Below are 24,728 nucleotides of genomic sequence, written 5' to 3'. Positions count from 1 at the left end.
CCACCCCCACCACAGACATAATGCCCCCTCTTGGACAATGCTGCGCCACTGGCTCCCTGCACACGGGCACGCCCACGGGCACAGTCGAGAAGGTGCACGGATTGGATTGCTATGTCGCTGAAGCTCCTGGCGGTCAACCGAAGGGCGTGGTGGTCATCATCCCCGATGCGTTTGGGTGGGAGTTGCCCAACAATCGCATCCTCGCCGACTGCTATGCCAAAGAAGGGAATGTGAAAGTGTATCTTCCCGAGTTCCAAGGCGGTATGAAATGATGATCCAGCTTGCAACGGAGTGGAGCGTGTGCTGATGAGACTGGAAAACAGGATGGGCTCCGCCGATGGACGTGATGATATCGTATGCATATCTCGCCCCCAATCTTCTGCATATGCTAATATCCAGCGGCACAGATTCAAAGCCCTCTCCGCCACCGGCTTCTGGAACCAGCTCTACAAAATCGGGCATCTGGCCTACTGCATCCGCTACCTCGCGCCCTTCCTCATCGCCAACCGCGCCGCCGTCTCGGAGCCCCGAGTCTTCGGCTTCCTCAAAGCGCTCAAAAGCAACGAGGCCAAAGACCTGTCCATCGCCACAGCCGGTTTCTGCTGGGGCGGGCCGTTCGTGACGAGGCTTTGTTGGAACGGGGCAGAGAACAAGACGGACGAGGGGAAGCAGGTCACTGTTTGCGGCTTTGTGGCGCACCCGTCTAATCTCACGTACCCGGGGGATATTGAGAAGGTGGTGCTGCCGTATGCTGTTGCGGCGTCGGAGCATGATCAGATGATGAGCCCCGCGCAGGCGAAGCAGACGGAGGAGATTTTGAAGAAGAAGACGGAGGAGTCGAAGGGGAAGGGGGTTGAGCATGAGTTTGTCATGTACCATGGTGCTCATCATGGGTTTGCGGGTAAGTGGTGATGATCTTGCCTGTTGGTTTGAGGGGAATGAGGCTAACTTTGAGGAATCATAGTGCGAGCAGACGAAGATGACAAGGAGGAGGCGGAGCGTGGGAAGCGGGCGGAGGCGCAGGCTGTGGCGTGGTTCAATCGGTGGTTCTCCAACAAGTCGTTGAATGTGTAGGGTTGGTTCTGGCTTGGATGTAATGGTTCGCAGGGGACTACATGAATGCAAGGCTGACTACGCTGTTCGCCTGACCTTGGCCCCATGCCTGGTAATAAACTCATCAGATGACGCCTCAGCATTGACGCCGTCCATCCAACTCCGCCCCTTCTATACTCATCTACTCAGCTGCAAGGGGGGTGAGTCAGCTTCTGAAGCATCAAACTCGAGATTCCACAACACACCTTTTCTTGATAGGTTGCTGCATGGTAGGTGCTTTCAGCGTGCCCTTGGTGCTCCCGCTCGGCTTGGGAACAGAGGATGTGAAGGAGCGAGCGGGATTGGGTCTGAGGAGAGATTTTGAGGATGCTTGGGTGAAGGTGGATGTGGCGCGGATGGTGCGGTAGAAGGTTAGGAACTCGGATGGAGAGGTTTGAGACATTTTCGAGAGTACTCGGGGAGGCTGAGAGGTGATAGTAGATGTTTTGTTATGTGGATGGTAGATGAGTGGTTAAAGAGAGAGAAATGAAGGAAGGCTGCGAGGGAGTGTCATGTATACCTCTGAATACCTTACCGTGTTCCCCTGCACCACCCAATGCTTCCGATGCCATCATTCATTGTTTGATGTCCGTGGCATGTGAAAGACGCACCCCGCAACGCCCGTGCGTCACTGCATCGTGTGGGGCCGCAGCCAACCAAGCCCCCAATCCACGTGCAGCCTGCATCCTTTTTCCTCCCCAGCATCCTTGCATCGAGATTGCTTTTCCCGATCACCGTCACATCCATCTCATCGCCACTCTCGCGTCATGTCATCCCTCCCCATTGATGAGGCATTTCCTCATTCCTTGTAAGCGATCACAAAGCAACCTGTGATTGCTTCTGTCTGACACCCTCCCGAACAGAACAATCGAAATTCCATTTCCATCCCAGAGGCTAGCGACAGCCGCTCTCCGCAGCCTGGCTGTCGATCAGGAGCTGTCCGCACTCGTCAAGCGGGATTTTGATCTCGTCTCAGCGACCAACGGCCTTTCTGGTGATATAGCGCAGCCAGACTCCAACGCTGTCCTGCAAGTCCATTATAAAGCCACCACTCCCCGCATGCTTCGCGTGGCAGTGAACGGCTTCTTCGAGTCTCTGAGCGTCGTCGTGCAGGTCATGGAAGAACTTGACGTCGACGTCCTGCATGAAAAAGGCATCGAGGGCTTGGAAGGCGTGCAAGGCGTCGAGCAAGGCCTGACGGGCACTGCTGTCGGTGTTCGCAGCTGAACACCACTCCTGGAAATCGAGCTCTGGCAGCTTGATTCGCAATCGGACCTTCTCTGCCCTGAACAATCATGGCCCAGGGACGCACAGCTACTCTGCCGACGACCGTCCGGGAGGTACGAAAGCTCTGCCGCGCCAATCTCTGGGATGCACCGACATCTGGAGTCGCGCCTGGTTATCTTCAAGCCAACCTCATCGTCCTACCCGCGGAGTTCGCCCCCGACTTTGAGATTCTGTGCGCTCGCAACACCGTGCCATGCCCATTACTCGCCATCTCCAAAGCACCCGGCGATTTTACAAACTTCCAGTCTCGTATGCCTGGCATTGCGGACAGTCAAATCGCTTTTGGCCTGGATATCCGTCACGATCTTCCACGATACAACGTGTACAAAGACGGCGTGCTGGTCGCAGACCATATCGACAGTCTCGAAAAGCACTGGGACCCTAAGGATCACGTAGCGTTCCTCATCGGCTGCTCCTTCAGCTTTGAAGATGCTTTGACTAAAGCTGGCCTTCCCCCGGCGCACATCGCCAGAGACTGCACTGTTCCCATGTATCGGACGAAAATTCCTCTCTGTCCTGCGGGTGCCTTCACGGGGTCCAAGTATGTCGTCTCCATGCGTTACTACCATGAAAGTGAAGTTTCACTGGTGCGCGACGTCACTAGAAGATTTATTGCCACTCACGGCGAGCCGATTGCCTGGGGCTGGGACAGTTTGGAGACGCTGGGCATTACCAACATAGATAGACCGGACTGGGGCGACCCGCCTGTTATCGCCGACGACTCCGTGGTTGTCCGCAGTGTAGAGGAGCACAAGACGGATGGGATCGTGCCTGTTTTCTGGGGCTGCGGTGTGACGCCGCAGGAAGCGGTGATGAAGGCGAGAATTCCCGGCATCGTGATGGGCCATGCTCCGGGACACATGCTGGTGATGGATGTGAAGGAGGCGGATGTATTTCGTCCATCATGACCAACGACATATCACTCATGAAATCTACCTCTAAATTCTAAGCCTCCCCATCTCCTTCTACACCCCAACGCTCCCATAAGGCGCCAACGGCACACTCTTCACATCCACATAAGCCTGCTCCCTCATCTCCGTATCCTGCGCCATCTTCTCCCGAAACGCCGCGAAATCCTTCATATACCCCTGCAGATTCTCCTCCCGGCTGAGATCCAGCGGCTCCTGGTCCTTGCCGATTTCCCCAATGTGCGTCCCCGCCGCCACCACCGTCGAGCCAAAGTCGTCCTCGTCGAAGCCCATTTTGATGGCGCCTTTGATTTTGCCGCTGAGGATGTCGTGCGGGAGGCGCGGCTCTTGGCACGCGGGGCGTCCGAGGCCGACGCCGTCCACGGCGTCGAGGGCGGAGACCATTGCGCCAACGGTTTTGAAGCCGCCGGTGACCTTTACATTCACAGTTAGTAAACAGTCGTCTGGGAGGAAGATGGGGTGAAGAGACTCACGTAGACTTTCGTCTTCTTCAGCGCCGGCGCGATCAATTCCGCCCACTCGAGGAAGAAGCCCTCGCGCTTGCGCGTGCTCTCGCGCTGATGCTGGAACGCCAATTGCTGATACGTGCCGCCGCTCAGCTCGACGAAATCAAACGTCGCGCCTTCGAGGAGCTTGCAGAGTTCTTTGGCTTCGTCGGGCTGCAGCCCTTTTTCTTGGAACTCGACGCTGTTGAGCTTGATGCCGAGGATGAAGGAGGGCTTCGTGCGGGCGCGCACGGCCTTGGCGATGTCGGTGATGAGGCGCGCGCGGTTCTCGAGACTGCCGCCGTAGGCGTCTGTGCGGTGGTTGGTGGTTTGGGAGATGAATTGGGCGAGGAGGTAGCCGTGGGCTGCGTGGAGAGGTTAGTCTGGTGTGCGATGTGATGAAGGAGGACAGAGGGGGAGACATACCACCGTGCAGCTGGATTCCGTCGTATCCCGCTCGCTCCAAGTACTCCGCGGCGTGCGCCCAGCCTTCAATAAAACCTTTAATGTCCTCCTCCGTGGCAGCGCGCGGCTTAGCAAACGTCATGCCCATCGTGTTCCCCTCCAACTGCACCGCCGACGCCGAGACAGGATGCGGCTGCAACTTATCCTGCACCTGGCGCCCAGGATGACTAACCTGCCCAACAAGCAGACTCCCCTCCTTCGTCCCCTGCGCCGCCATCTCTTGAAACGCTTCAAACCTCTCGCCCTCGAACGGCGCATCAGCCGGGATAATCGGATTTCCCCGCGCCTCCAGGTTGATGTAGTCGATGAGAATATTGCCCGTTAGCACCACGCCGTACCCGCCCTCGCCCCAGCGTTTGTACACGTTGATCAGCTCTTTGGACGGCACGCCGCGCACCTCGGGTGTTTTGGGGTCCCAGGAGGAGATGCGCTCTGTCATGGCGGCTTTCATGAAGCGGTTGGAGGCTGTGCGGCCGCTGAAGGGGAAGGCGAGGGGTTTGCCCAGCGGGGCGGGGTCGAGGTTGTCGGACTCATAGCGTGCGCTTGGGGCCATGGTGGAGGGTGTTGGGATGGGAGAGATATGAAGCTGCGTGTTGAAAGGAAAGAAAAGAAGTGTATGAAGATTGAATTTATATGAGACAGATGCGTGAGTTCGACTTGACGGATGAATTGAAGACGGTGGTTGGTAATCGAAAGGAGAAAGTTCTGTTGATCTCACGCCGACGCGTGGATGCTTGGGACGGCCAATTTGCCTTCCCCGTGCTCCTGCCCCGTTTCATGTTGTCAAAAGTGATTGCCGGCAAAGGGTAAGGTAAGCTTTTCGGCGATGACGTCGAACCTCCATCCTCGCCGAATGCGGAAGTTGGACGAAACGGGAAGGCCAGAGTCCGAGCATGCTCATCCCGCACCCCCATGAACGTTCAGGTACCTCAGGAAACCCAATCCCTCCTGTACTACCTTACATTCTCGTCTTTGTGGAATCGCATAACGTGCTCCGTGGCTGATGGGCTCAAAGGTTGGAAGCTGGGCGTCGTTGTCCAGGCGCGAATATGTCTTCTCGACCTTTGTAGTCACGATGACACCAGCAGATCAATGTCTCATCTACGTGCCGTCCTGGCCTCGTTGCGCGAACACCATGACGATTATGTAATGCGGTACATTCCCCGACGAGTTTAGATGATCTAGGGCTGAGGAATGCTGCCGATTCTATAAGTCCGCTGCCTTTCAGCCCCAGGTCAGGAATCCCTTTGTGCCTCAATCTCATCGCGAACTGACCATGGAGCAGTACGATGTGGTTGTGGTAGGGGCAGGAGTGTGCGGCCTCAGCGCCGCCCACACCTTCTTGACCATCGACCCCGACTTATCCCTCCTAGTCGTCGATCCCAAGTCAACCATTGGCGGAGTCTGGTCGAAAGAGCAACTCTACCCCGGCCTTCGCACCAACAGTGTGCAAGGCTACTTCGAGTTCTCCGACTATCCTGTCCTAGCGGCGGATGTTGGCGTGAAACGTCGTGCCCACATCTCTGGGAATCAGATGCATGCTTACTTGGAGAACTTTGCAAAGCACTTTGACCTTAACAGACACATCCGCCTTTGCACCGAGATCATACGCGCTCGGGAAGATGGCGCCGAGAATGGCGATGCGGGCTGGACACTGGACTGTGAGAGCTCGAATCCAGGAGATGGCGAGAGCATGAGCACAATCAGGTGCAAGAAACTGGTCATGGCTACGGGCTCCTACTCTTCGCCATACAAGCCACCGCTCAAGGGCTTGTCGTCATAGTTCAAGGGACCGGTTGTGCACACCTTTGACCTCGGACGTGCCGCTCCCGGCATCGTTGACGACGAGAACGTCAAGAACGTCGTCGTCATCGGAGGCGCGAAATCTGCTCACGACGCGGTGTACATTTTCGCGAGCGCGGGCAAACACGTCGACTGGATACTACCAAGTCGCGGTGCGGTGCCCATGGCAAAGCCGTCTTCCAAGCTGGGCTCGTGGACAATCTTTGTCGAAGCGGTACTCATGTTTCGTCCCATCACGTGGCTTGGACCGGCCCCTTGGAGCGTCGGTGATGGCTTTGGCTGGATCAGACGCTTCCTCCATGGCACCTCGCTTGGGAATCGCCTCGTCAAAGGCTACTGGGAGACCACCGGCGGCCAGGCTCTTCAGGAATCGGGCATCATGGACAACCAAAAGGCCCAGGTTCTGCTACCTCGCGATACGCCAATGTTCTACGGCACGCAGGTCAGCGCCCTCAACTATGACACCAACTTTTACGATCTGTTGAACGAGAACAAAGTATCAGTGGCCACGGGAAAGATTGACTACATTGATGGCAGTCGGATTCACATGGACAGCGGCGATGTTCTGAACACCGACGCCATCATCCTTGCAACGGGCTACAATCACAGCACAGGCATTCCCTTGGAGCCGGCATCCAAAAACCTCAGTCGAGGCTGTCCAATTGACCTATCAGAGCACCAAGACAACATCTACCCCGACCTCGACGCCAAATCAGACCGGCAAATCGTCTCTCAGTTCCCTCTAATGCTCCACGCTCCATCCAAACCGGAACGCACCCCGTCATTGACTCCCTGGCGCTTATGGCGCTTTCTCGCCCCACCATCACAAATCAACAACAGCGCCAAAGGGCGCAACCTAGTCTTCCTCAACGCCGTCGCCAGCTTCCAGACCGTCATCAAATGCGAAGTGACGTCTCTCTGGGCCTACGCATACCTGCACGACCGCCTCGCGATCCCCACTCCAACGGAGAGCGATGCAAGGCGCGAGATATCGCTTTGGACACGGTTTGGCAAATTCCGCGCCGCGCTGGGCATGCAGGGCAAGCAGGCGGACCTCTTGCTCGACGGCCTGCCGTATTACGACCTCTTGCTGAGGGATCTGGGGCTGAGGAGTTGGAGGAAGGGGTGGGGGTGGATTGGAGAGGTGTTTTGGGGCGCGTATTCCGCGCAGGACTATCGGGGTATTGTTGGGGAGTGGATGGCGATGCAGAAGGGGTTGGGCGGGAAAGAGAAGACGTTGTAGTTATCTGTCGATCGGCGAGCATGAGCTTTACCATGCAGCCTGGTGTTATTCTCGCCGGATGCGGAAGCCGGACCTGACGATCGGAAAAGGCCGTGCCGTGCATGTACTTGGGTGTCTCTTGGTCTGTTCATATCAAGATTCTTCTGGAATCTGCTTTCCGCACGACTGTTGTGATAGTCCTTCGGCACGTGCACGAAAGTAGCGATGCCGTCGCCGTTGGCTTGCGACGGCGTGAGGGAACGTGTGACATGACGTAAGAGGCATGCGCGTTTCATATGAAGCTCAAGAATCTCGTGTGCTGGCCTGGCAACTTGTCTTCCATATTTCTCTTCTCAATCGCCACAAACCCTTCCACTTCCACAGACTCACACCACTCACCACTTCAAACACTTCCACCACTTCTACAGTTCAACATGTCGGACAAGGAAACTTCCACCCTTCAGTCGTACCTTGACTCGGTAAGTGGCACAGGTGGCATCTCATACTGGAGCTCGCTCACTGACGCATCTCCCAGGCCTCTGGCATGATTCAGAGCGCCGTTGGCTCCGTCACCGGCAACGCAGCTGACAAGGTACCACTCTCGCCCCAACAGGTGCCCACCCACTACGCAAACGCAGCTAACCCCTCTACCCATCACAGAAGCAAGGCGAAGACAAGCGAGCCGAAGGCCAAGCAAAGAAAGAAGTCAGCGAAGCCGGCGCCAGCGTAGGCGGCGTCTCCGTCTCCGCCTCAGGCGTAGCGAAGAACGATCCCCAGCGCGAGCAAGGCTCGTGGAACCAAACCATTGGCTCGGCCAAGGAAGCCGTGGGCGGCCTGGTGGGCAACGAGAACCTCAAGCAAGCGGGCGAGAAGCAGAATGCAGAGGGCAAGGCGCAGGAGGCGCAGGGCCAATTGAGCGATTTGGGCAAGGGGATTGGTGATCGTGTTGCTGGGACTGTTGGGGGGGCTGTTGCTGGTCTGACGGGCGATCGGGCTGAGCAGGCGCGTCGGGAGGAGCAGCATGATACTGGCAAGACGCTGCAGAGAGGTGCTGAAGCTGATATTCAGAAGCAGCAGGAGGCGGCTAAGTGAGTGTGGGAAGCGGCTTGTGTGAGAGTTTGAGAATGAGATACCCAAAGGGATTCAGGGGATTCGGCAGCTAGAATTAATGCGATTGTTTCTTCGTGCGTGTCGGTTAGTGGACTCTGCAGTGTGACATTGAATCGTGGATGTTATAGGAGTGGATGTAGTCCAACATATCAGTGAGCACGTTTATGTTGCTTGGCTCCGGACAGTCAGCAATGCCGTGCTTTGTTCCGCTCTCGGCCCGACGTCACGGCAGCGAGAGTCGCAAATGATGGAATGTCATCAGCATTCGACTTCATCCTTCCCACACCCCTTCCCACACCCCACCACCATTACCTGCTACCGTGAAATGTCGTCGAAATGGCCTCGCTAATCTCCCACGTCGTCTTCAGCCCTAGGTCCATCCACCTGCCCGCCGTTACCTACATGCGACACCGGCAAATCCGACGGTAACCAGGCCCATCTGCCTCCGTGAGCGCTGTCGAACCTGTCCCGGAATCGCAACGGTCGTTCTTCTCCATCCTCACACCCCATACGACTCAAAATGGAGGGAAAACAAGCCGCCTCTCACCCCGTCACTCCCCAACTCAAAGGCCGATCAGCCATGGCCGAGACCATCTCCCGCACCCCTCTCCGTCGCGACTCCTTCGACCGCCCCGGAGGCTTCCCCACCCTCGATGCCACTCCCCGCCGCTTCTCCACCGGCGCTCCCGCCCTGCCCATGCCCGCTCCTCACATCTTCGTTGCGCAGGCCGTAAACGAACTGGAATTGGAGGAGAAGATGGGCTCACGATCGCGCACACCCAAGGAGAAAGAGGAGATTAGCGCTGCCATCAGTCGTTTTGACCTATTTTCATCAACCCCGTCCATGGCACGCCTCGCGGCCCTCACGAGCCCGTGCTACTTTCATAAGAGATTTGGAGATGCGATAGATATAGAAAAAGTGCTCGACGAAATCAGGCAGGATGTGCAACTCAGTCACAGCAGGTTGATGCAGACCGCTGCCAGTGTGCGTGAAGTTAGTCGGCAACTCCAGCGGAGACCTTTGAAGCGAGCGGTCAAGAACATCATGATCGTCACCAAGGCGAGGGACAATGAGCTGGTCACGTTGACAAGAGAGTTGGCGCAATGGCTGTTGGCGACGCCAAGGAATGGCAAAGACACTGGCGTCAATGTCTGGGTGGACGCGAAGTTGAAAAGAAGCAGGCGTTTTGATGTCGAGGGCTTATTGCAGCAGGACCCGGGGTTTGAGGCGATGCTCAGTTACTGGACACCCGATCTGTGCCTGGAACGACCGGAGCTCTTCGATTTGGTCATTACGCTTGGAGGAGATGGCACCGTCTTGTACACTTCTTGGCTCTTCCAACGCATCGTCCCTCCCGTTTTGGCCTTCTCGCTTGGCTCGCTGGGTTTCCTCACGAACTTCGATTATCAAAGCTACAAACCCCAGCTCAACCACATCATGGGCGATGCGGGCATGCGCGTTAACATGCGCATGCGCTTCACGTGTACCGTCTATCGATCCGCGGCATCATACACTTCTCACCCATCCACGGCCGGTGTGAGCACCACCAACTCAACCCTTCCCGCTCAAGAAGCTCAGAGTTTCGGCACCCATTCAAAAATCGAAGGAGAAACGCACGAAATCTTGAATGAGCTTGTGATTGACCGCGGCCCGAGCTCCTACATCTCCTCTCTCGACCTCTACGCAAACGACAGTCTCCTCACCCGCATCTCCGCGGACGGCATCATCCTCTCGACCCCAACAGGCTCCACGGCATACTCCCTCTCCGCCGGCGGCTCACTAGTCCATCCCGACATCCCCGCCATCCTCCTCACTCCAATCTGCCCGCACACATTATCCTTCCGCCCCATGCTGCTCAACGATGACATGGCGCTCAAAGTCGCCATCCCCTCCAACGGCCGCGGCGGCGCCTTCGTCTCCTTCGACGGCAAAGGCCGCGTCCAACTCGGCCGCGGCGACGAAGTGGTCGTCCGCGCTTCGCAGTACCCCTTTCCGACCGTCATGGGCCAGCCGATGGAGTGGTTCGATAGCATCTCCCGCACCCTGCGCTGGAACACGCGCGCCGCGGAGCAGAAGCAGTGGGAGGGAGGGGAGGGCGGGGAGTTTTTGGAGGATGGTCAGCACAGCACGAAGAGGGCCGAGCCAGACTTTGATATTGATTTTGACGAGGAGCTGGATGATGTGAGTGGGTTGGATAGTGGGTATGGGGGGTCGGGGAGTGCGCATTCGGAGGTTGGGGCAAGGGTGCAGGATGTGAGGAAGGGGGCTTGGAGTTTGGAGTTGGGCGGATGATCTTGGGTCTGCATAGACTTTCTACGAACACTGGATGACTGGACTACTCTCGCCGCTATTGCAAAACGGCTCACAAACTCTGCAGCATACCGGAAACCTGGTGGAGAAACTGCTATCTCTCTGGGATGAGGCCATGCCCGCGATTGCAGCTTGCGCTATTGGAGATCTCTGCTGTTGCTACACCTACTGCCAACCATTCCCTCGCTATGCCGACACCTTTGCAATCGCCGCGGCCGTCTCCTTCGGCACGCTCAAGAATGGGCTATGCGACGCGTCCAAGGTCTCGGTCCGGATGTCGTAACCCTTGCCCACCTCCTCCACCATCATCTTCTGGATATGCAGGGGAATCGCATTGTCGTTCGTGGTGTAAATGTAAGAAGCCGGCACGTGCTTCCACGCAGCGTAAGTCAGCGGGCTATGCAGCGTCTGATAGCTGTGCGGCTTCAACTCCTTGATTGCCGCCTGCGCCTTCTCGTCCGACACGTCGTTGTAGAAGACGAAACCAGGCCCATCCGGATTTACCTCCTGCTTGTCCTCACTGATGTTGAACCAAGGCAAATCCCCCCCGAAAGCACTAATCAGCGAATTCCCCTCGGCGATAATAAACGCCGCCAAATAGCACACATGCCGCACCCCGCCCTTCTTCCCGGCCTTTGCGCGCGTCTCCACCTCATAGCCCTGCACGCACTCCGTCGCCGGCATCGCGCCATACGAATGGCACACGAGCACCACCTCCTGCCCCGCGTCCGCCGCGCGCCCAATGTGCTCCTGGATTAGCTTGACGTCCGGCCCGAAGTCTTTGAGGTGCTCTGCGGGCCCGACGGATTTGAGCGAGACGGCGTCTGTTGCGTAGCCCTGCGCCTCGAGGTGCTGGCGTACTTCGGAGAAGAATTCGGGGCCGTGCCAGGCGCCTGGGACGAAGATTACGGTTGTGTTGGTGTTCGGGGCCATTGTGAGAGACGGAAGTGGGTTGGAATGTTCTCGGTAGCCTTGCGGAGGGAGCAGCTGGATTGAATGGAATCAAGGTGGTCTGCAGGTCCCTACATATATGTCTGAGAGAAGAGCGGCGCGAGCGCCTTTCCCCGCCCATTCGTTTCTCCAGAGTTCCTCTAGCTCCATCTCTCCTTCCGGCGGAGGTGAAGTGTGCTTTGCCATGACGGATGGCGTAGAAGTGTAGTGGGGGAGACGCGACATCCGGAAATCCGACGCGGGGAAGGAGCTTCCGGCTGGACCCCACGCGAGCTCCGACTGCACTTCATGGGTACCGGCCCGTGTACAGTACTGCAATCTCGTTTGCATTACGAGATCGGGGCACGTATCGGGTCTACTTCCGTCGGCAAAGCAGTCGATGGAGAAATCATGAGTATACCGACTTCCGCCACGGCCACGGAGAGGCACCCGCCCCCCGAGCTGCCTGCTGTCGCTGTCGCTCCCCTCCGAAATCCGACCGGAGGAGAGTCGGCGCGGAAGCGCCAGAAGATCTCGCATGCTTGTGAGCTGTGTGAGTTGTTGCGCACAGCATTGCAAAGGCTGTAGTAGTGGCCTCGGATGTTGCTTTCGCTGACTGCGATTGGCTAGGTCGGGAGAGGAAGACTCGCTGCGATGGGCGACGGCCGATATGCGTTGCTTGCGAGAAGCGTGGCGACGCGCAGCATTGCTATTTCGTTGCGTTTCGCCGGCGAAGGTTGAATTCCACGGCTGTGGATCCGCGAGGACCTCGGAGCAATGATGATGTACCCCAGACGCCAGGCGAACAGGCTCCATCTCTGCGTGACTCTACCGTCGTACACTCCGCGCCAACAAACACCGCCACCCCGCCCTGGTCGGAGGCGCAAAGCGATGGCTTGGCCACCTTGGCCGGGAGCCGTGACGCTGCTCTGTACGGACCCTCGTCCACCGTGGCCTTTCTCCGCCACGTCATTCACAATGGCAGCCGCTCACAGCCCTGTACGCCTTCGCAACGGCCCAGCCTGTCGCAGGGGAACGGTGATGATGGCGCCCGCGTGGATGATATGTACGCAGAGCTGGACAGCGTGCCAGTCCTGCCTGCTCGCAGACATGCCAACGACTTTGTACGTTGCTACTGGGAGTTCATCCATCCTACGTTTCCGATCCTACACCGGCCAACCTTCATGAAAGACTTTGAACTCTGCTTTCACGACTCTGTCAACTCTCCGATGGACGACCCGATTTTCAATGCGACATTGAATCTGGTCTGCGCCCTTGGGAGCAAATTCAGTGAGCTGGTTCCTCCACAGCAACGGAATGCAGTGGCGGATGACTTTTATCAGAAGTCGCGCAAGGCTGATCGAATGAGTGTGTTGGATTCCACTTCCGAGTCGATGGTGCAACTGCTGTTGCTATCTGGTGTTTATCTTCAATCTACCCAGCATGCCAATCGTTGTTGGAATGTAGTTGGCCTTGCAATAAGACTCGCTCAAAGCATAGGTCTGCATCGAGAGCAGGCGGGAGCGAGAGCTGAGTCTCAGCTTGTACGGGAGATGCGGCGTCGGATTTGGCATGTTTGTGTCTCTCTAGATCGGTTGGTCCCTTTGTCATCACGGCACATTTGCTGTACTGACTGACGCAGCCTGCTTGCTATGACGTTTGGCCGCCCTCCAATGGTAAGCAATAACTCGCGCGTGCCACTTCCGGCAGTGGTCGACGACGAATATCTCCAAGATCAAGGAGAGGGTCACCAGCCAGCGGACGAACCGTCACAACTCGGAATGTTCGTGTCCTCTTGCCAGCTCTTCGAATTGCTCCAAGAAGTGCTTCGCCTACTGCTCGAGAACGACACTCCGATGACTTCAGAGACACACAACCGCAATCACGGCCTTTTGATGTCCATACTCGACCTTAACAATCGACTGGATCAGTTCTCTACCCGCATACCCTTGTATCTACAATTCAGCGAGGACACTTCTCCAGGCCCGTCGGTTGTGGATGGCCATGTTCAATTGCAGCGCCGGGTCTTACAGTGCCGGTAAGCCCATTGAGACACTCCAATCCAGCGTGCTCTAATGTGCTGCAGTTTCCTACTCACTCGATTGCTTCTCCTCCGGCCCCTCCTACTGTCGGTGTCCAAATACCCCGCGCCTTCGAGCGAGCAGAGAGATGGCAATGCCGAGCAACCTACTCTACACAGCGATGTGGTGCGAGCGTGCTGTAACCTGTGCCTGCGGACTGCCTTTCGATTGATCAATGTGGTGTACACTAATATTGGAACACTCTACCGAAGCTCCGGTTGGCACGCAGTATACTGTAAGTTGCAGCACCATCTCTGAACTACGGTGGTACTCACACAACCCACGCAGTCACTTTCTCGGCGGCAATCGTTCTGCTCGCCTCGCTGAAATGTGGGCTCGCGGACTCTGGCGTTGACGAGAGTGAATTCGAAGAGTGCTGGAAACGCTGCATCGCCATCCTCGACCACTATGATAGCCAAATCCAGTCTGCATCTCAGGCCATTCTGGTGTTGGGGGCTTTGCGGGAGCAGATCGAGAAGCACAAGGCGCCGACAAATAACGGTGATGTTCGTCCAATTTTAGATGGCAATGACGGCGCGAGAGGCATGATGGATCCCGCTGCACCGTCTCTGATGCATCAGGCCACCAACAACGTTACAGAGCAGCCAACGGACGTCCCTCCGTTGGAACACCACATTTCCCTACTCTCCGAAGCAAGCGATCCATTCGACTTCAACAGCCTCAACGACGCCTGGTTCGGACAGCACTTAATGAATCTGGACTGGCTCGAGGGCTCGCAAACATGGGACTACGGCGAAAACATGCCTTTCATTGCTTCCTAATGGTTACCGTTGATCAAAGCCGGGGCCGACGCCGTCTCTCCTCCCTTCGACGAAGCAGCGCCACCCATGTGAATGTCGTAGCGCAACTCAAGCTTCGCTTTGGCGTCATCTTTCCGCGGCACGAACTCGACGACCAGCGAGTCCTTGACGGCGAAGACTGAGTCGTTCGTCAGGTAGTCGCTACCCTTGTCGAAGATTTGCGTCGTGATGGGCTTGTAGCCGTCTTTCAGGACCTGTAACAACTCGTCAATATCTCTGAGAAGTGGCATGAGGCACGGTGAGCGGACTTACGATCAGATGAATGTGCGCCGGTCGGTATGGATGGCGGTCCATGAGCTTCAAAAGCTTGCCAGCTGGGCCGTCAAAGGGAACGGGATAAGGCGTAGGTCGAATGGTGTAGAAAGCGTAGTTGCCGTCGGCGTCCGTCTTGAACTTTCCGCGAAGATTGTGCTGCGCCTGATCCTTGTCCTGCTGCTGGTAAAGACCTTTCGAAAGCTCATCGTCAGTTTACAAGCATTTTCTCCCAACAAGCGTGGACAGCGAGAGCATACCGTTCGTAGACGCCTGCCACACATCGATGGTTGCATTGGCGAGAGGCGCCTTGGTCTGCGCATCCGTCACCCGGCCGTACATGTACACGACTTCGGCACCCTTGGCCTCGGTCAGGTAGATGGAAGCGCCGTTCTCGCTCAACTTGTTGTCTTCTTGGAAGAAGGGGCCAAGGATAGCACTCTGCGTCGCCACATCCGCGGCCTCCGACGCCTTCTTGTAAGTAATCTCGTCAACAAGCCTAAAAGACATATCCGCGTTAGCAGCCCATCCCGTCTCACACCGCTAAGCAAGAACAACGCACGATTCCAATCCAATAACATCGCAAACCAGCTGGCCCTCATTCCGGCGCTCGTCGCTCATTTGCCCCGCCCAGTTGATCAGCTTTACGCCCGCCATCCACTCATCGACCGTCAGCTCCACCTCGCGCGCGAAATCGTGGATGTGCGGGATCAGGCGGCTCATGATGAAGCGCAGGCGTTCGGGCGTGTTGGGGCCCATGGCGTCCACGACGCTCTGCGTGAAGCCGGGGTCAAAGCGGTGGCCGTTGGTTTCGGGCATTTTGATGGCTGGCTGGATCGACTTGGTTGCGATGGATGTTGCCTTTTTGGAGAAGAATTGCTAAGATGGGAGTGAGGTTGGTCTGCACGCGGGTTTATAAGACGACCTATGCCCGGCTTCCGACTCGGGTACTGCACCTCCCTCATGACACCTTCTTCCTGCGGTCCAGACCTGTGGAGGCGCATTCGTGGTTGCATCTACCCCGACCTCGCGCTGCCAATCGGATCAACGACTCCGCTACGGTGGAGGCGGATGTCCGATGTCCGGGGCTGTTGCCACATGCCGGATTTGAGCTGCTGGCTCCACAGCCTTTCGCCGCCGAGAGCTGACATATCTCGTCATTAACAGCAAGTCTCGACCTTCCGTTCAGGATATAATACTGTAAGCATAGCATAGACGACGAAGAATGGAGGTACGCAACACGAACCGTCCCTCTCGCGTCGCCTAACAAGCCACACCACATCCTCTCTCGTGGCCGAGCAACATGTCCGCCCCGAAGAAGCAAGACATCGACTACGCCATCATCGGCGGCGGCATCACTGGCCTCACCCTAGCCATTGCCCTCACCCACCGCGGCCTGACCGTCAAACTCTACGAACAGGCGCCCTCCTTCGCCGAGATAGGCGCGGGCGTCTCCTTCTCCCCCAATGCCGTGCAGGCGATGAAGATCTGCCACCCGGCCATCAACGATGCTTTCGAGCGCGTGCGCACGCGCAACATCTGGGAGTCGAAGCAGGACGTGTGGTTTGATTATTACGACGGCTATCACGACACAGGCGGGCCGCCGGAGAAGCCTGCCTTCACCATTCGGAATAGTACCGGGCAGGCGGGCGTGCATCGCGCACATTTCCTCGACGAGCTGATTAAGATTCTGCCTCCGGATGTTGCTGTGTTCGGGAAACGACTTGATTCCGTCTCGCATGACGATCGTGTCGACGGATTGTACACGCTCAAGTTCGCGGACGGGTCTACTGCTGCCGCACATGCTGTTCTCGGCTGCGACGGCATCAAGTCCCGTGTCCGCTCCATTCTCTTTGGCGCAGACCACCCGTGCGCCGCTCCGACGTATACGCACAAGTATGCCTACCGGGCACTCGTGCCCATGAAGGACGCCATTGCGGTGTTGGGCGAGGAGATGGCGCAGAACGCTTGCATGCACATGGGGAAGGGAGGGCACGTGCTGACGTTCAACATCAATCATGGCCAAGTCATGAATGTCGTTGCATTCCATACGACAGAGAAGGAGTGGCCAGATAGCACGCGGCTGGCGACTTCTGCAAAGCGAGAGGATGCGTTGCGCGACTTTGCAGATTTTGCGCCGTACTTGAAGAAGCTGTTGCATCTGGCGAAGCCGGAATTGGATATTGTGAGTTGCGACTGTATTGCATGTGACCGAAGGGCATCGTTGCTGACTGAATATGAACTACAGTGGGCCATTTTCCACCTAGGCGACAATCCAGCGCCAGCATTTGCCAAAGACCGCGTGTGTATCATCGGCGACGCAGCACACGCCAGCTCGCCGCACCACGGCGCAGGAGCGGGCATGGGAATCGAAGACTGCGCCGTGCTGTCCAGTCTCCTGGCGGAGGAAAGCGTCGTCAGCAGCGCGCACGTTGCCCACGCTCTCAGCGTGTTCGATCGCGTGCGGAGAGAGCGAGGGCAGTGGCTGGTGCAGAGTAGTCAACATATCGGCAATTGCTATGAGTGGTTGGCCGAGGGGGTGGGAGATGATCTGGAGAAGGTGGAGGCGGAGATCAATCTTCGGAATGGCATGATTGCAGATGTGGATGTGGCGGGCATGTGTGATGATGTGGTTTCGCAGTTGCATCGGCAGTTGTCACGAGCTAATTTGTCGTAGTTGACTTGATGTCGATGGAGTAGTATATTGATGTTGCAAAATCAACAATGTACAATCTAATTCTATCGCCTTCTAGTCTAATTGTATTCACGGGGTATTATTCCATCACCTGACTCTACTCTATCCTCTCGGTAAGCGTATAAAAAAGTCCTCCAAAGCCCAGAATCACCACCTCCATATGTCCACCTCCTAGTTCGCTCCAGCCTCCGCCGACACCTTCTTGCGGAACAAATGGCTGGTATCTCCCAAGGGGAAGCTAAAGTTCAACGCCTCCTGGCACATCAGGTTGCCCATCGTATAGAAGCCCAGCATGCCCGAGGCGAAAGCGAAAGCACCCGCAGAGATATTAATCGCCTTGGCCGATGCCGCGTTGCCATCAGCAGCGACGAAGTAGCCCGCAGCGACGAGGGTGAAGGCCATTTGCACGGTGAAGAAGATGCCGATGTACACCAAGTTGAGCGGCAGACTTCCTATGAGGAAGAAGATGTTCAAGACGGCCCACACTGGGAGTTGTCAGTGATGTTTGATCAGGGGAGTTACCAGCTTGCGCATTGACTCACTCAGAACGAAGAAGCCGACTGCGTTGAGGTACTCCGGCGAATCAGCGCCTCCGTACGCGGCTGCAACGCCAAAGAAGGGCGTGATTATGAAGCCGAATCCAGCATAGAACAAGCCAAAAGCAGCCAGGACGGTGTAGGCGTAGGTATTCCCTCGCACAATCTCCCATTGCGCAGAGACGAACATGCCAATTCCCGCGACACCGAAGAAGTCGCCAATGAATGCATTGGTGGTGCTGACCCCGCGAAACCCCATGAGCGCGAGCGAGAGCGTGGTCAGCGTCGTCGCGAAGGCGCCAATGGCGAGCGCGGTGGGACTGCCGATCTGCGACTTGATGGTGATGGGCACGGGGATGTAGTGTTGGATTGTGCCATCGGAGCCGCTGCTTGTGCTGGCTCGCTCGCCGGCCGCGAGTTTCTCGTAGAAACCTTCGTGGGTGGTGACGTTGCGGAGGCCTTCGAGCTGCTCGATGCGGTTTTGCAGGTCGCGGAGGTGCTTCGTGTGGTGGTCGCCGTTTTGCGCTACGTGAGCTGTGGTGTCTGCCATGGCTGTGATAAGGGAGACGGGTGTGCAAGTGGAAAAATAGTAGAAACAGGATGAGATGAACAGGAAAGAACAAGAAAACAACGACGAAAGGGAGATCGGCAAGGTGTTACCTTTAACCCACGATGATCTGACAACACTGCCAACGCTGGGCTATCAATGTCGCAAGCAACGCTTCAATGATGCACCGTCGGAGATCGCGGACAAGGGCCAATCACTGGCGGGCATTTCAGCCCAGCGAGAAGTGCCATGATGGGCAGGAAAGTACCGCACAGTATTTGCCGAATGAGAATCTCATCAACGCCGGCTATACGACCCGGCATGGGCCAATGTTGAGGTGAGATACAGCACGCGTGGGTCGGAATGCGATGATGTTGTTCGGGTGAGGGAGCACGCAATTCTGGGGCAGATCGAGCGGGAGACTTCGGCGATGTGGGCAAGTCACGTGCGTGAGGAAGATGCCAAGTGGTAGATACAATGGCGACGTCTCTGCCAGCAAAATGTGGAGTAGCAGGCTCGAAGGCGGAATGGTTATGTCTGGGGATGTCAAAGGCAAGGAGGATGAGGTCGAGGCGAGGTGGGAATTGACTTTGACACTTGGTTGTAACGTTGCAGTACCTGGTACTTCGTGCGCAGGTAACCCTGCCCAAGGGCGATCATTCCGAGACGTACTCCTTTCACACCGACACACGACATCTTGACAACCTGGAGAGAGCACGATAGCACTGCATAGCTTAGCTTCGTCACTCATTCCGCGTGTTTCCAAGACCAAATTCATCGCCATGGCCAGTGGCCAACACAGCACGGTCATCGAACAGCTGGTCGTCCTGACCTATTCAATCTGGAAAGATCAACGAGTACAGACACTCACCTCTCTAACCGGCACAGCCCTGCTGCTCTATGTCGCCTATCACGCCGTCCTGACGCTATGGTTCTGGATCAAGCCCGGAGGCATTCTGATCTACTGCCACTCCGAGACAGGGTCCTGGGCGCTGGTGACGGGCGCGAGTGATGGAATCGGACAAGCTTTCAGCGACGATCTGCTGAAGCGAGGCTTCAACGTTCTACTCCATGGCCGCAACCCGCAGAAACTCGATGGCGTTCGCAAGAAGCTTGCCCAGAAGTACCCTCGGCGGTCTGTCGACATAGTAGTGGCGGATGCCTCGAAGGTGGATGAGAGCTACAAAGTGGTGGCTGAGAAGGTGAAGCAGCTGCCGGGCAAGCTCACCATTCTCGTGAACAACGTGGGAGGGGTAGGTCAAGGCGGAGGCGTGTTGATGCGGAATATGCTAAGATAACCCCCAGGTCAGCACGTACCCGCAATACGTGCCTCACGCCGAGATGGCGCACGAGAACATTGATACGCTGCTGAACATCAATCTGCGCTTCCCGACACAACTAACAGCGGCCCTCCTCCCCACCTTGAAGGCGAATGCACCGGCTGCAATCCTCAACTGCGGCTCTATGGGAGGCCTGATGGCAATGCCGTACATCATCACCTACGCCGCCACCAAAGCATACATCCGACACTTCACGGAATGCCTCCGAACGGAGATGATCGCCGAGGGCACGACCAACGTTGAGGTGATGGGGTGGAGCATTGGCAACGTCGAATCGAACAGCAACCGATTTCAGATTGCGGGGACGGCGACGAGCGAGGAGTGTGCGATCGCCAGCCTGGACCGGGTGGGGTGCGGGCGAGGCTTTACGTTCCCCAGATGGTTGGATTTTGTGCAGGCCCGGGGGGCACAAATGCTGCCCGAGAGGCTGGTTCGGAAGATCACCATCGCGGAGATGTCAAATAGGAGAATTGCGGAGCAGAAGAGCTTGTGAGGAGTGGTACTTGGGTCGGTGAGGGACTTGTTGACTGCAAGCGAGCTGGAAGGTTGATCAAGCCAGAGTCTAATGGTTTCCGGCTGTCACTTAGGCGCGATAGGTATAGTAATCACGGGACGATACGATCAGGCAGTGTTGAGAGCCTTGAAGCACACGTGCACGAATGTATCTCCTGACGAGCGGTTGTCTGACCACTTTCACATGCAAGCCGCGCAGTGGATGGGAACGGAGTCGGATGCGTGTTCATCAAGTCAGGCCAAGGCATACACCAAAGATTGAGTTGGTTAGCGGCGATCATATGAAAGGCAAAGAAGCGCGGCAAAGTTTAAGGGTTTGCAGGCAGACGCTGACGCCTGGCGTTGGTTGAATCCCAACCCACCCACCCACCACCCGAAACACCGATGGATGGAACACACCCACCTCTCTTTCATCAATCACGCACTCTCGGAGGACTGCCTCGATCGATCCAGTGGCGCCTTCACATGTTTTATGCACCAAGCCTTCAGCTGCAGGTACAGCGGCATCCACCCGCTGGGATCCTCCTGGCCGCGGGAACCACTTTTCCTTCGCCTCACCTTTCTTATTCCATGCAATCCTCCACTCCCACCGCGGCGTTTCTTCGGTGGGCTTCGACAGTCGACTTTCTATCTATAGCAGCCTCCAAGACTGCTCCTTGCCTCGCCACGTACGACGAGTGGGTTGATTGTGAGGTTGGCAGGTACATGTAAGCAAGTAAGTGCGATGGGGACTGGCCAAGACTTTTAATCAAAGAGTCGAGTCGTTCACCGCGTCGGTCCCCGGCACCGTCCCCGATTTTCGTCCGGAGCTCTTTCATCATACCGGTTCCACCTCCCGCCGCCCACCATTCCATCCCATCTTCTCCTTGTATCTCCTCGTTCTCTTCCACCCACACCAACCACTTCTTCGAAAATCCCTCATCCCATTCTTCCGCCATTTCTGGTATCCTTTCACTAGCCTTCCAAACATTCCAGCTGTAAATCACCCAAACTCAGGGTCTTTGTGCCTCGAAGCTTTGCACGATTCGAATGACGACACTCTCTATCTCTACACAATAGTTGCTCGGCATCTTTCTTCTCCGCCAGCACCCTCCATTCGCCCTTGCGACATCCTCTCTATTGGACGCCAGACTTTCTCGTCGGTCACTACAGCAAGAACGTGCTCTGTCCACTGCTCGCTTATCGCCTCCGAGCCCACCGAGGGCGAAGCTACCAGCCATCTGTGTCCCCCGAGGCACGGGAATAATGTCAATCGTACCTGATTGAGGAGAATTGTTTGGCTCGAATCGGAAACATATAATCTTCCGCCTCGTCACACGATCACAATGAGTTCACCGGTCGATACTTCCCCGTTCCCCGAATGGGACCTCGACCACGTCGAGCACATGGAGGCTCCCGACGACCCCCGAAGAGGAGAGGGAAATACTTCCAGCAATGAACACAGTCATCCCGGCAGCGGGAGAAGAGAGAAGAAGCGGGTTGGCTTTACAAGTGGGGACGACTCGGGACCGCGCACTCGGATCAACGTGGTGGGCTCTCCGGATGATACCCTCCAGGGTGGACACCACGTTGGCTCTCCGGAAGACAGTAGAGCGGGAAGCGGGCCTGGTCGGGATAGAAGTGGGAGTGACGACATGCCGATGCCACGTACTATCAGCAAAGCCCATCTACCCGAGCTGTCGTTGCAGCAGACACAAGAGATTCATGAGGCTCTTGGACAGACACTCTCACCGCCCAGGCCCAGGCCGGCCATCCGTCGAGCACATTCGAGTCCCGGCCAAGGTCTTTATGATGAGAAAGATGAGGATCCAGATGTGCCTTTCGAAGAACCCGAGCGAGCCCTTCGATCAACTCGAATGCGGGAAGCGTTTGAACGTGGGAAGCGATTAGAAGATGATGAACGCTCTGCCCCACCGTCAGGACAGACGTCACCGACGGGAGACGAGCGGTCGAGACAAAACAGCATCACCGAGCAGATCAAAGAACACCCCGATGAAAACTTTTCCGACGACGACCACATGCTTTCTATCCGACGAGCGCGAGCAATTCCCCATTCTGAGGCCGAGCGCTTGGTCCGACGCCACACAAGAGGTCGCAAAGGCCCACATCAGCAGGATGGCTTTGTATCTGGACCGCCGTCAGGTGCAAGCACTCCGACCGACGAGCACCACTTTGTCGAGAACAATGTCCCACGACCCGATCAGTTCCGCGGCGGCATTCTCAGCTCGCTGTTGAAGTTGTATGACAACCAGCACGACCGGGAAAGCTCGACGCATAGTAGATCGTCCAGCATGGGTCGTCTGCTCCCCAAGTCTAGAAGTCGACAGAACAGCGACGCGTCCAATAACACACCTCAACACTCACCTCCAGACTCTGGAGGCACGACGCCAAATGGAAGGCATTGGTTTTCCCGCAAGCAACAAAATCGGTCCTCGGCCTCGTTGGCCCAGCTCATCGGCTCGTCCGCCAGCCTCACGTCGCCTGCTCTTGGATTGGGAGAGCAGGTGAGTCGACGGATGAAGGAACAAAAGGAACAAGACCGAAAGTCTGGCATGAACATGAAAGCTACGAGCACCAGTGCGCTGGCCGCGTTCAACCGTGTCACTGGACATCAAAAGCGACTCGAAGAGAAGATCCAAATCACCGTGCACATTGCCGAGACCATAGCGCGGCAGCGGTACTTGATGCGGCTGTGTAGTGCACTGATGCTGTACGGCGCGCCTACCCATCGATTGGAGGAGTACATGCGGATGAGTGCGCGCGTGCTGGAAATTGATGCGCAATTCCTGTACATCCCCGGCAGCATGATCATGTCATTCGACGACAGCTCCACCCACACGACGGAGGTGAAGCTGGTGCGGGTCGCGCAAGGCCTGGACCTCGGCCGGCTGCGGGACGTGCATGAAGTGTACAAAGACGTCGTGCACGATCGTATGGGTGTCGAGGAAGCGACGGCACGCATCAAGGAAATCACCTCACGCAACCCACGATACAGCCGGTGGATCCGAATTCCGGTGTACGGTCTGGCGGCTGTGTGTGTCGGACCGTTCGCCTTTGAGGCGAGGCTCATTGACCTTCCCATTGCTTTCCTGCTTGGCTGCATCCTCGGGATCTTGCAGCTGATTGTCGCGCCTGCTTCGGACCTGTACGCCAACGTCTTTGAAATCGTCGCCGCGGTCATCACCTCATTCCTGGCTCGCGCTTTTGGCAGCATCTACTGGCATGGTGATCATCGACTCTTCTGCTTCTCTGCCCTGGCGCAATCATCCATCGCCCTCATCCTTCCCGGTTACATCGTCCTCTGCGCCTCGCTAGAACTCCAAAGCAAGCAGATTGTTGCCGGCAGCATCCGCATGGTCTACGCCATCATCTACTCGCTTTTCTTGGGCTACGGCATCACGATCGGCACCGCCATCTACGGCCTCATGGACGACAAGGCCTCGTCCGAAACAACATGCCCCAACCCGCTACCCAGCAAATGGAACTTCCTCTTCGTCCCCGGCTTCGCGCTCTGCCTCGTCGTCATCAACCAAGGCAAGATCAAGCAGGCGCCGGTGATGCTCATCATCGCCCTCGTCGGCTACGTCACCTCCTTCTTCTCCTCGCGCCGCTTCGTCGGCAACACGCAGATCAGCAGCACGCTCGGCGCGCTCGTCATCGGCGTGCTCGCCAACTCATGGTCGCGCATCGGCGGCAGGGTGGAGAACTGGTGCCTCGACCGCTGGGAAGACGATGTGCGCCCTCACTGGCGCCGTCTGCGGAAACGCATCTTCACCCACGACGCCAAGCGGCGCAACGACAAGAAGCTCGAAGAAGGCAAAGCGCGCAGCGACAGCGACGCCAGTTCGCAGTTTGAACGGCAGAAGCGCAAAGTCGGGTACGGGCTGGCGGCGGCGGCCATGCTGCCTGCCATCTTCGTCGCGGTGCCTAGCGGTCTCTCGGTCAACGGGTCGCTGGTGGCGGGCATTGCGTCCGCCAACCAGATCACGGGCTCAGGGAATAACGGGTCTACTGTTGCGACGTCGGGGAGCGATTCGACGACGAATAGCATTGCGTTTACGGTGAGTTACTCGGTGGTGCAGGTTGCGATTGGCATTACGGTGGGCTTGTTTTTGAGCGCGATTGTCGTCTATCCGTTTGGGAAGCGACGGTCGGGCTTGTTTAGTTTGTGAGGGGGCGTGGGGATGAATATCAAGACTTGGACGATTTGGATGAAGGATTAGCTGGACTGGACGTGAATACCATCCGTGTACTAAACACGTCAACATCTCGATCAGGTGCCTCGCATCCTTATCCACCTGATGTTCAG

The 24,728-nt window shown here is 56.9% G+C and overlaps 14 protein-coding genes across 14 annotated transcripts; 10 read left to right on the top strand and 4 right to left on the bottom strand.

Moving 5' to 3' along the window:
* Positions 1 to 20: 20 nt before the first annotated feature.
* On the top strand, positions 21 to 1,074 carry BDY17DRAFT_322869 (Alpha/Beta hydrolase protein; the record flags this gene model as incomplete). Its single annotated transcript, XM_033736895.1, has 4 exons — positions 21 to 261; positions 324 to 354; positions 408 to 901; positions 965 to 1,074. The coding sequence occupies 4 exons, from the start codon at positions 21 to 23 to the stop codon at positions 1,072 to 1,074; spliced, it is 876 nt and encodes a 291-aa protein (XP_033590553.1).
* Positions 1,075 to 1,859: 785 nt separating this feature from the next.
* BDY17DRAFT_322868 (transcription factor Pcc1-domain-containing protein) lies at positions 1,860 to 2,319 on the top strand (the record flags this gene model as incomplete). Its single annotated transcript, XM_033736894.1, has 2 exons — positions 1,860 to 1,900; positions 1,956 to 2,319. 2 exons carry the CDS (start codon positions 1,860 to 1,862, stop codon positions 2,317 to 2,319), a joined length of 405 nt encoding a protein of 134 aa, XP_033590552.1.
* Positions 2,320 to 2,387: 68 nt separating this feature from the next.
* Positions 2,388 to 3,287, top strand: BDY17DRAFT_309330 (uncharacterized protein; the record flags this gene model as incomplete). The annotated part of the gene is made up of 1 exon (XM_033735320.1): positions 2,388 to 3,287. The coding sequence occupies one exon, from the start codon at positions 2,388 to 2,390 to the stop codon at positions 3,285 to 3,287; it is 900 nt and encodes a 299-aa protein (XP_033590551.1).
* A 57-nt stretch (positions 3,288 to 3,344) lies between these two features.
* Positions 3,345 to 4,811, bottom strand: BDY17DRAFT_322866 (uncharacterized protein; the record flags this gene model as incomplete). The annotated part of the gene is made up of 3 exons (XM_033736893.1): positions 3,345 to 3,722; positions 3,782 to 4,158; positions 4,220 to 4,811. The coding sequence occupies 3 exons, from the start codon at positions 4,809 to 4,811 to the stop codon at positions 3,345 to 3,347; spliced, it is 1,347 nt and encodes a 448-aa protein (XP_033590550.1).
* Positions 4,812 to 5,534: 723 nt separating this feature from the next.
* On the top strand, positions 5,535 to 7,304 carry BDY17DRAFT_352592 (uncharacterized protein; the record flags this gene model as incomplete). The annotated part of the gene is made up of 2 exons (XM_033738222.1): positions 5,535 to 5,978; positions 6,042 to 7,304. 2 exons carry the CDS (start codon positions 5,535 to 5,537, stop codon positions 7,302 to 7,304), a joined length of 1,707 nt encoding a protein of 568 aa, XP_033590549.1.
* A 413-nt stretch (positions 7,305 to 7,717) lies between these two features.
* BDY17DRAFT_309327 (uncharacterized protein) lies at positions 7,718 to 8,375 on the top strand (the record flags this gene model as incomplete). Its single annotated transcript, XM_033735319.1, has 3 exons — positions 7,718 to 7,762; positions 7,819 to 7,875; positions 7,944 to 8,375. 3 exons carry the CDS (start codon positions 7,718 to 7,720, stop codon positions 8,373 to 8,375), a joined length of 534 nt encoding a protein of 177 aa, XP_033590548.1.
* Positions 8,376 to 9,150: 775 nt separating this feature from the next.
* BDY17DRAFT_249535 (ATP-NAD kinase-like domain-containing protein) lies at positions 9,151 to 10,686 on the top strand (the record flags this gene model as incomplete). Its single annotated transcript, XM_033730985.1, has 2 exons — positions 9,151 to 9,928; positions 9,968 to 10,686. 2 exons carry the CDS (start codon positions 9,151 to 9,153, stop codon positions 10,684 to 10,686), a joined length of 1,497 nt encoding a protein of 498 aa, XP_033590547.1.
* On the bottom strand, positions 10,496 to 11,958 carry BDY17DRAFT_294722 (Alpha/beta hydrolase fold-1). Its single transcript, XM_033733188.1, has one exon. The coding sequence runs from the start codon at positions 11,635 to 11,637 to the stop codon at positions 10,891 to 10,893; it is 747 nt and encodes a 248-aa protein (XP_033590546.1). The 5' UTR covers positions 11,638 to 11,958; the 3' UTR covers positions 10,496 to 10,890.
* A 26-nt stretch (positions 11,959 to 11,984) lies between these two features.
* Positions 11,985 to 14,983, top strand: BDY17DRAFT_294721 (fungal-specific transcription factor domain-containing protein). Its single transcript, XM_033733187.1, has 5 exons — positions 11,985 to 12,187; positions 12,265 to 13,228; positions 13,277 to 13,672; positions 13,721 to 13,950; positions 14,004 to 14,983. The coding sequence occupies exons 1-5, from the start codon at positions 12,046 to 12,048 to the stop codon at positions 14,495 to 14,497; spliced, it is 2,226 nt and encodes a 741-aa protein (XP_033590545.1). The 5' UTR covers positions 11,985 to 12,045; the 3' UTR covers positions 14,498 to 14,983.
* BDY17DRAFT_118918 (Intradiol ring-cleavage dioxygenase) lies at positions 14,282 to 15,811 on the bottom strand. The gene is made up of 4 exons (XM_033729287.1): positions 15,351 to 15,811; positions 15,049 to 15,287; positions 14,789 to 14,982; positions 14,282 to 14,730 (listed from the first exon to the last, which is right to left on the bottom strand). Exons 1-4 carry the CDS (start codon positions 15,605 to 15,607, stop codon positions 14,494 to 14,496), a joined length of 927 nt encoding a protein of 308 aa, XP_033590544.1. The 5' UTR covers positions 15,608 to 15,811; the 3' UTR covers positions 14,282 to 14,493.
* Positions 15,812 to 15,941: 130 nt separating this feature from the next.
* Positions 15,942 to 17,513, top strand: BDY17DRAFT_263886 (salicylate hydroxylase). Its single transcript, XM_033731875.1, has 2 exons — positions 15,942 to 16,973; positions 17,037 to 17,513. Exons 1-2 carry the CDS (start codon positions 16,092 to 16,094, stop codon positions 17,463 to 17,465), a joined length of 1,311 nt encoding a protein of 436 aa, XP_033590543.1. The 5' UTR covers positions 15,942 to 16,091; the 3' UTR covers positions 17,466 to 17,513.
* BDY17DRAFT_294716 (GPR1/FUN34/yaaH family-domain-containing protein) lies at positions 17,514 to 18,682 on the bottom strand. Its single transcript, XM_033733186.1, has 2 exons — positions 18,026 to 18,682; positions 17,514 to 17,968 (listed from the first exon to the last, which is right to left on the bottom strand). The coding sequence occupies exons 1-2, from the start codon at positions 18,567 to 18,569 to the stop codon at positions 17,655 to 17,657; spliced, it is 858 nt and encodes a 285-aa protein (XP_033590542.1). The 5' UTR covers positions 18,570 to 18,682; the 3' UTR covers positions 17,514 to 17,654.
* A 251-nt stretch (positions 18,683 to 18,933) lies between these two features.
* On the top strand, positions 18,934 to 20,482 carry BDY17DRAFT_118662 (uncharacterized protein). The gene is made up of 2 exons (XM_033729285.1): positions 18,934 to 19,819; positions 19,872 to 20,482. The coding sequence occupies exons 1-2, from the start codon at positions 19,349 to 19,351 to the stop codon at positions 20,397 to 20,399; spliced, it is 999 nt and encodes a 332-aa protein (XP_033590541.1). The 5' UTR covers positions 18,934 to 19,348; the 3' UTR covers positions 20,400 to 20,482.
* Positions 20,483 to 22,437: 1,955 nt separating this feature from the next.
* BDY17DRAFT_248601 (uncharacterized protein) lies at positions 22,438 to 24,591 on the top strand (the record flags this gene model as incomplete). The annotated part of the gene is made up of 1 exon (XM_033730924.1): positions 22,438 to 24,591. The coding sequence occupies one exon, from the start codon at positions 22,438 to 22,440 to the stop codon at positions 24,589 to 24,591; it is 2,154 nt and encodes a 717-aa protein (XP_033590540.1).
* Positions 24,592 to 24,728: the final 137 nt, after the last annotated feature.

This window comes from Neohortaea acidophila (assembly GCF_010093505.1).
Source record: "Neohortaea acidophila strain CBS 113389 unplaced genomic scaffold BDY17scaffold_4, whole genome shotgun sequence".
In the NCBI taxonomy this organism is placed as follows: Eukaryota; Fungi; Ascomycota; class Dothideomycetes; order Mycosphaerellales; family Teratosphaeriaceae; genus Neohortaea; species Neohortaea acidophila.
The sequence above is the reverse complement of the archived record's forward strand: the minus strand, read 5'-3'. Positions and strand labels throughout refer to the sequence as shown.

Coding starts and splice junctions, on each gene's coding strand:
- BDY17DRAFT_294716 (XM_033733186.1), bottom strand. CDS start 18,569: ATGGCAGACACCACAGCTCACGTAGCGCAAAACGGCGACCACCACACG. Junction 17,969..18,025: donor AGTCGGCTTCTTCGTTCTGA/GTGAGTCAATGC, acceptor GACAACTCCCAG/TGTGGGCCGTCTTGAACATC.
- BDY17DRAFT_294721 (XM_033733187.1), top strand. CDS start 12,046: ATGAGTATACCGACTTCCGCCACGGCCACGGAGAGGCACCCGCCCCCC. Junction 12,188..12,264: donor CTCGCATGCTTGTGAGCTGT/GTGAGTTGTTGC, acceptor GCGATTGGCTAG/GTCGGGAGAGGAAGACTCGC. Junction 13,951..14,003: donor CGGTTGGCACGCAGTATACT/GTAAGTTGCAGC, acceptor CAACCCACGCAG/TCACTTTCTCGGCGGCAATC.
- BDY17DRAFT_263886 (XM_033731875.1), top strand. CDS start 16,092: ATGTCCGCCCCGAAGAAGCAAGACATCGACTACGCCATCATCGGCGGC. Junction 16,974..17,036: donor CGAAGCCGGAATTGGATATT/GTGAGTTGCGAC, acceptor TATGAACTACAG/TGGGCCATTTTCCACCTAGG.
- BDY17DRAFT_118662 (XM_033729285.1), top strand. CDS start 19,349: ATGGCCAGTGGCCAACACAGCACGGTCATCGAACAGCTGGTCGTCCTG. Junction 19,820..19,871: donor TCGTGAACAACGTGGGAGGG/GTAGGTCAAGGC, acceptor GATAACCCCCAG/GTCAGCACGTACCCGCAATA.
- BDY17DRAFT_294722 (XM_033733188.1), bottom strand. CDS start 11,637: ATGGCCCCGAACACCAACACAACCGTAATCTTCGTCCCAGGCGCCTGG.
- BDY17DRAFT_118918 (XM_033729287.1), bottom strand. CDS start 15,607: ATGCCCGAAACCAACGGCCACCGCTTTGACCCCGGCTTCACGCAGAGC. Junction 15,288..15,350: donor GATGTTATTGGATTGGAATC/GTGCGTTGTTCT, acceptor TATGTCTTTTAG/GCTTGTTGACGAGATTACTT. Junction 14,983..15,048: donor GTGGCAGGCGTCTACGAACG/GTATGCTCTCGC, acceptor AGCTTTCGAAAG/GTCTTTACCAGCAGCAGGAC.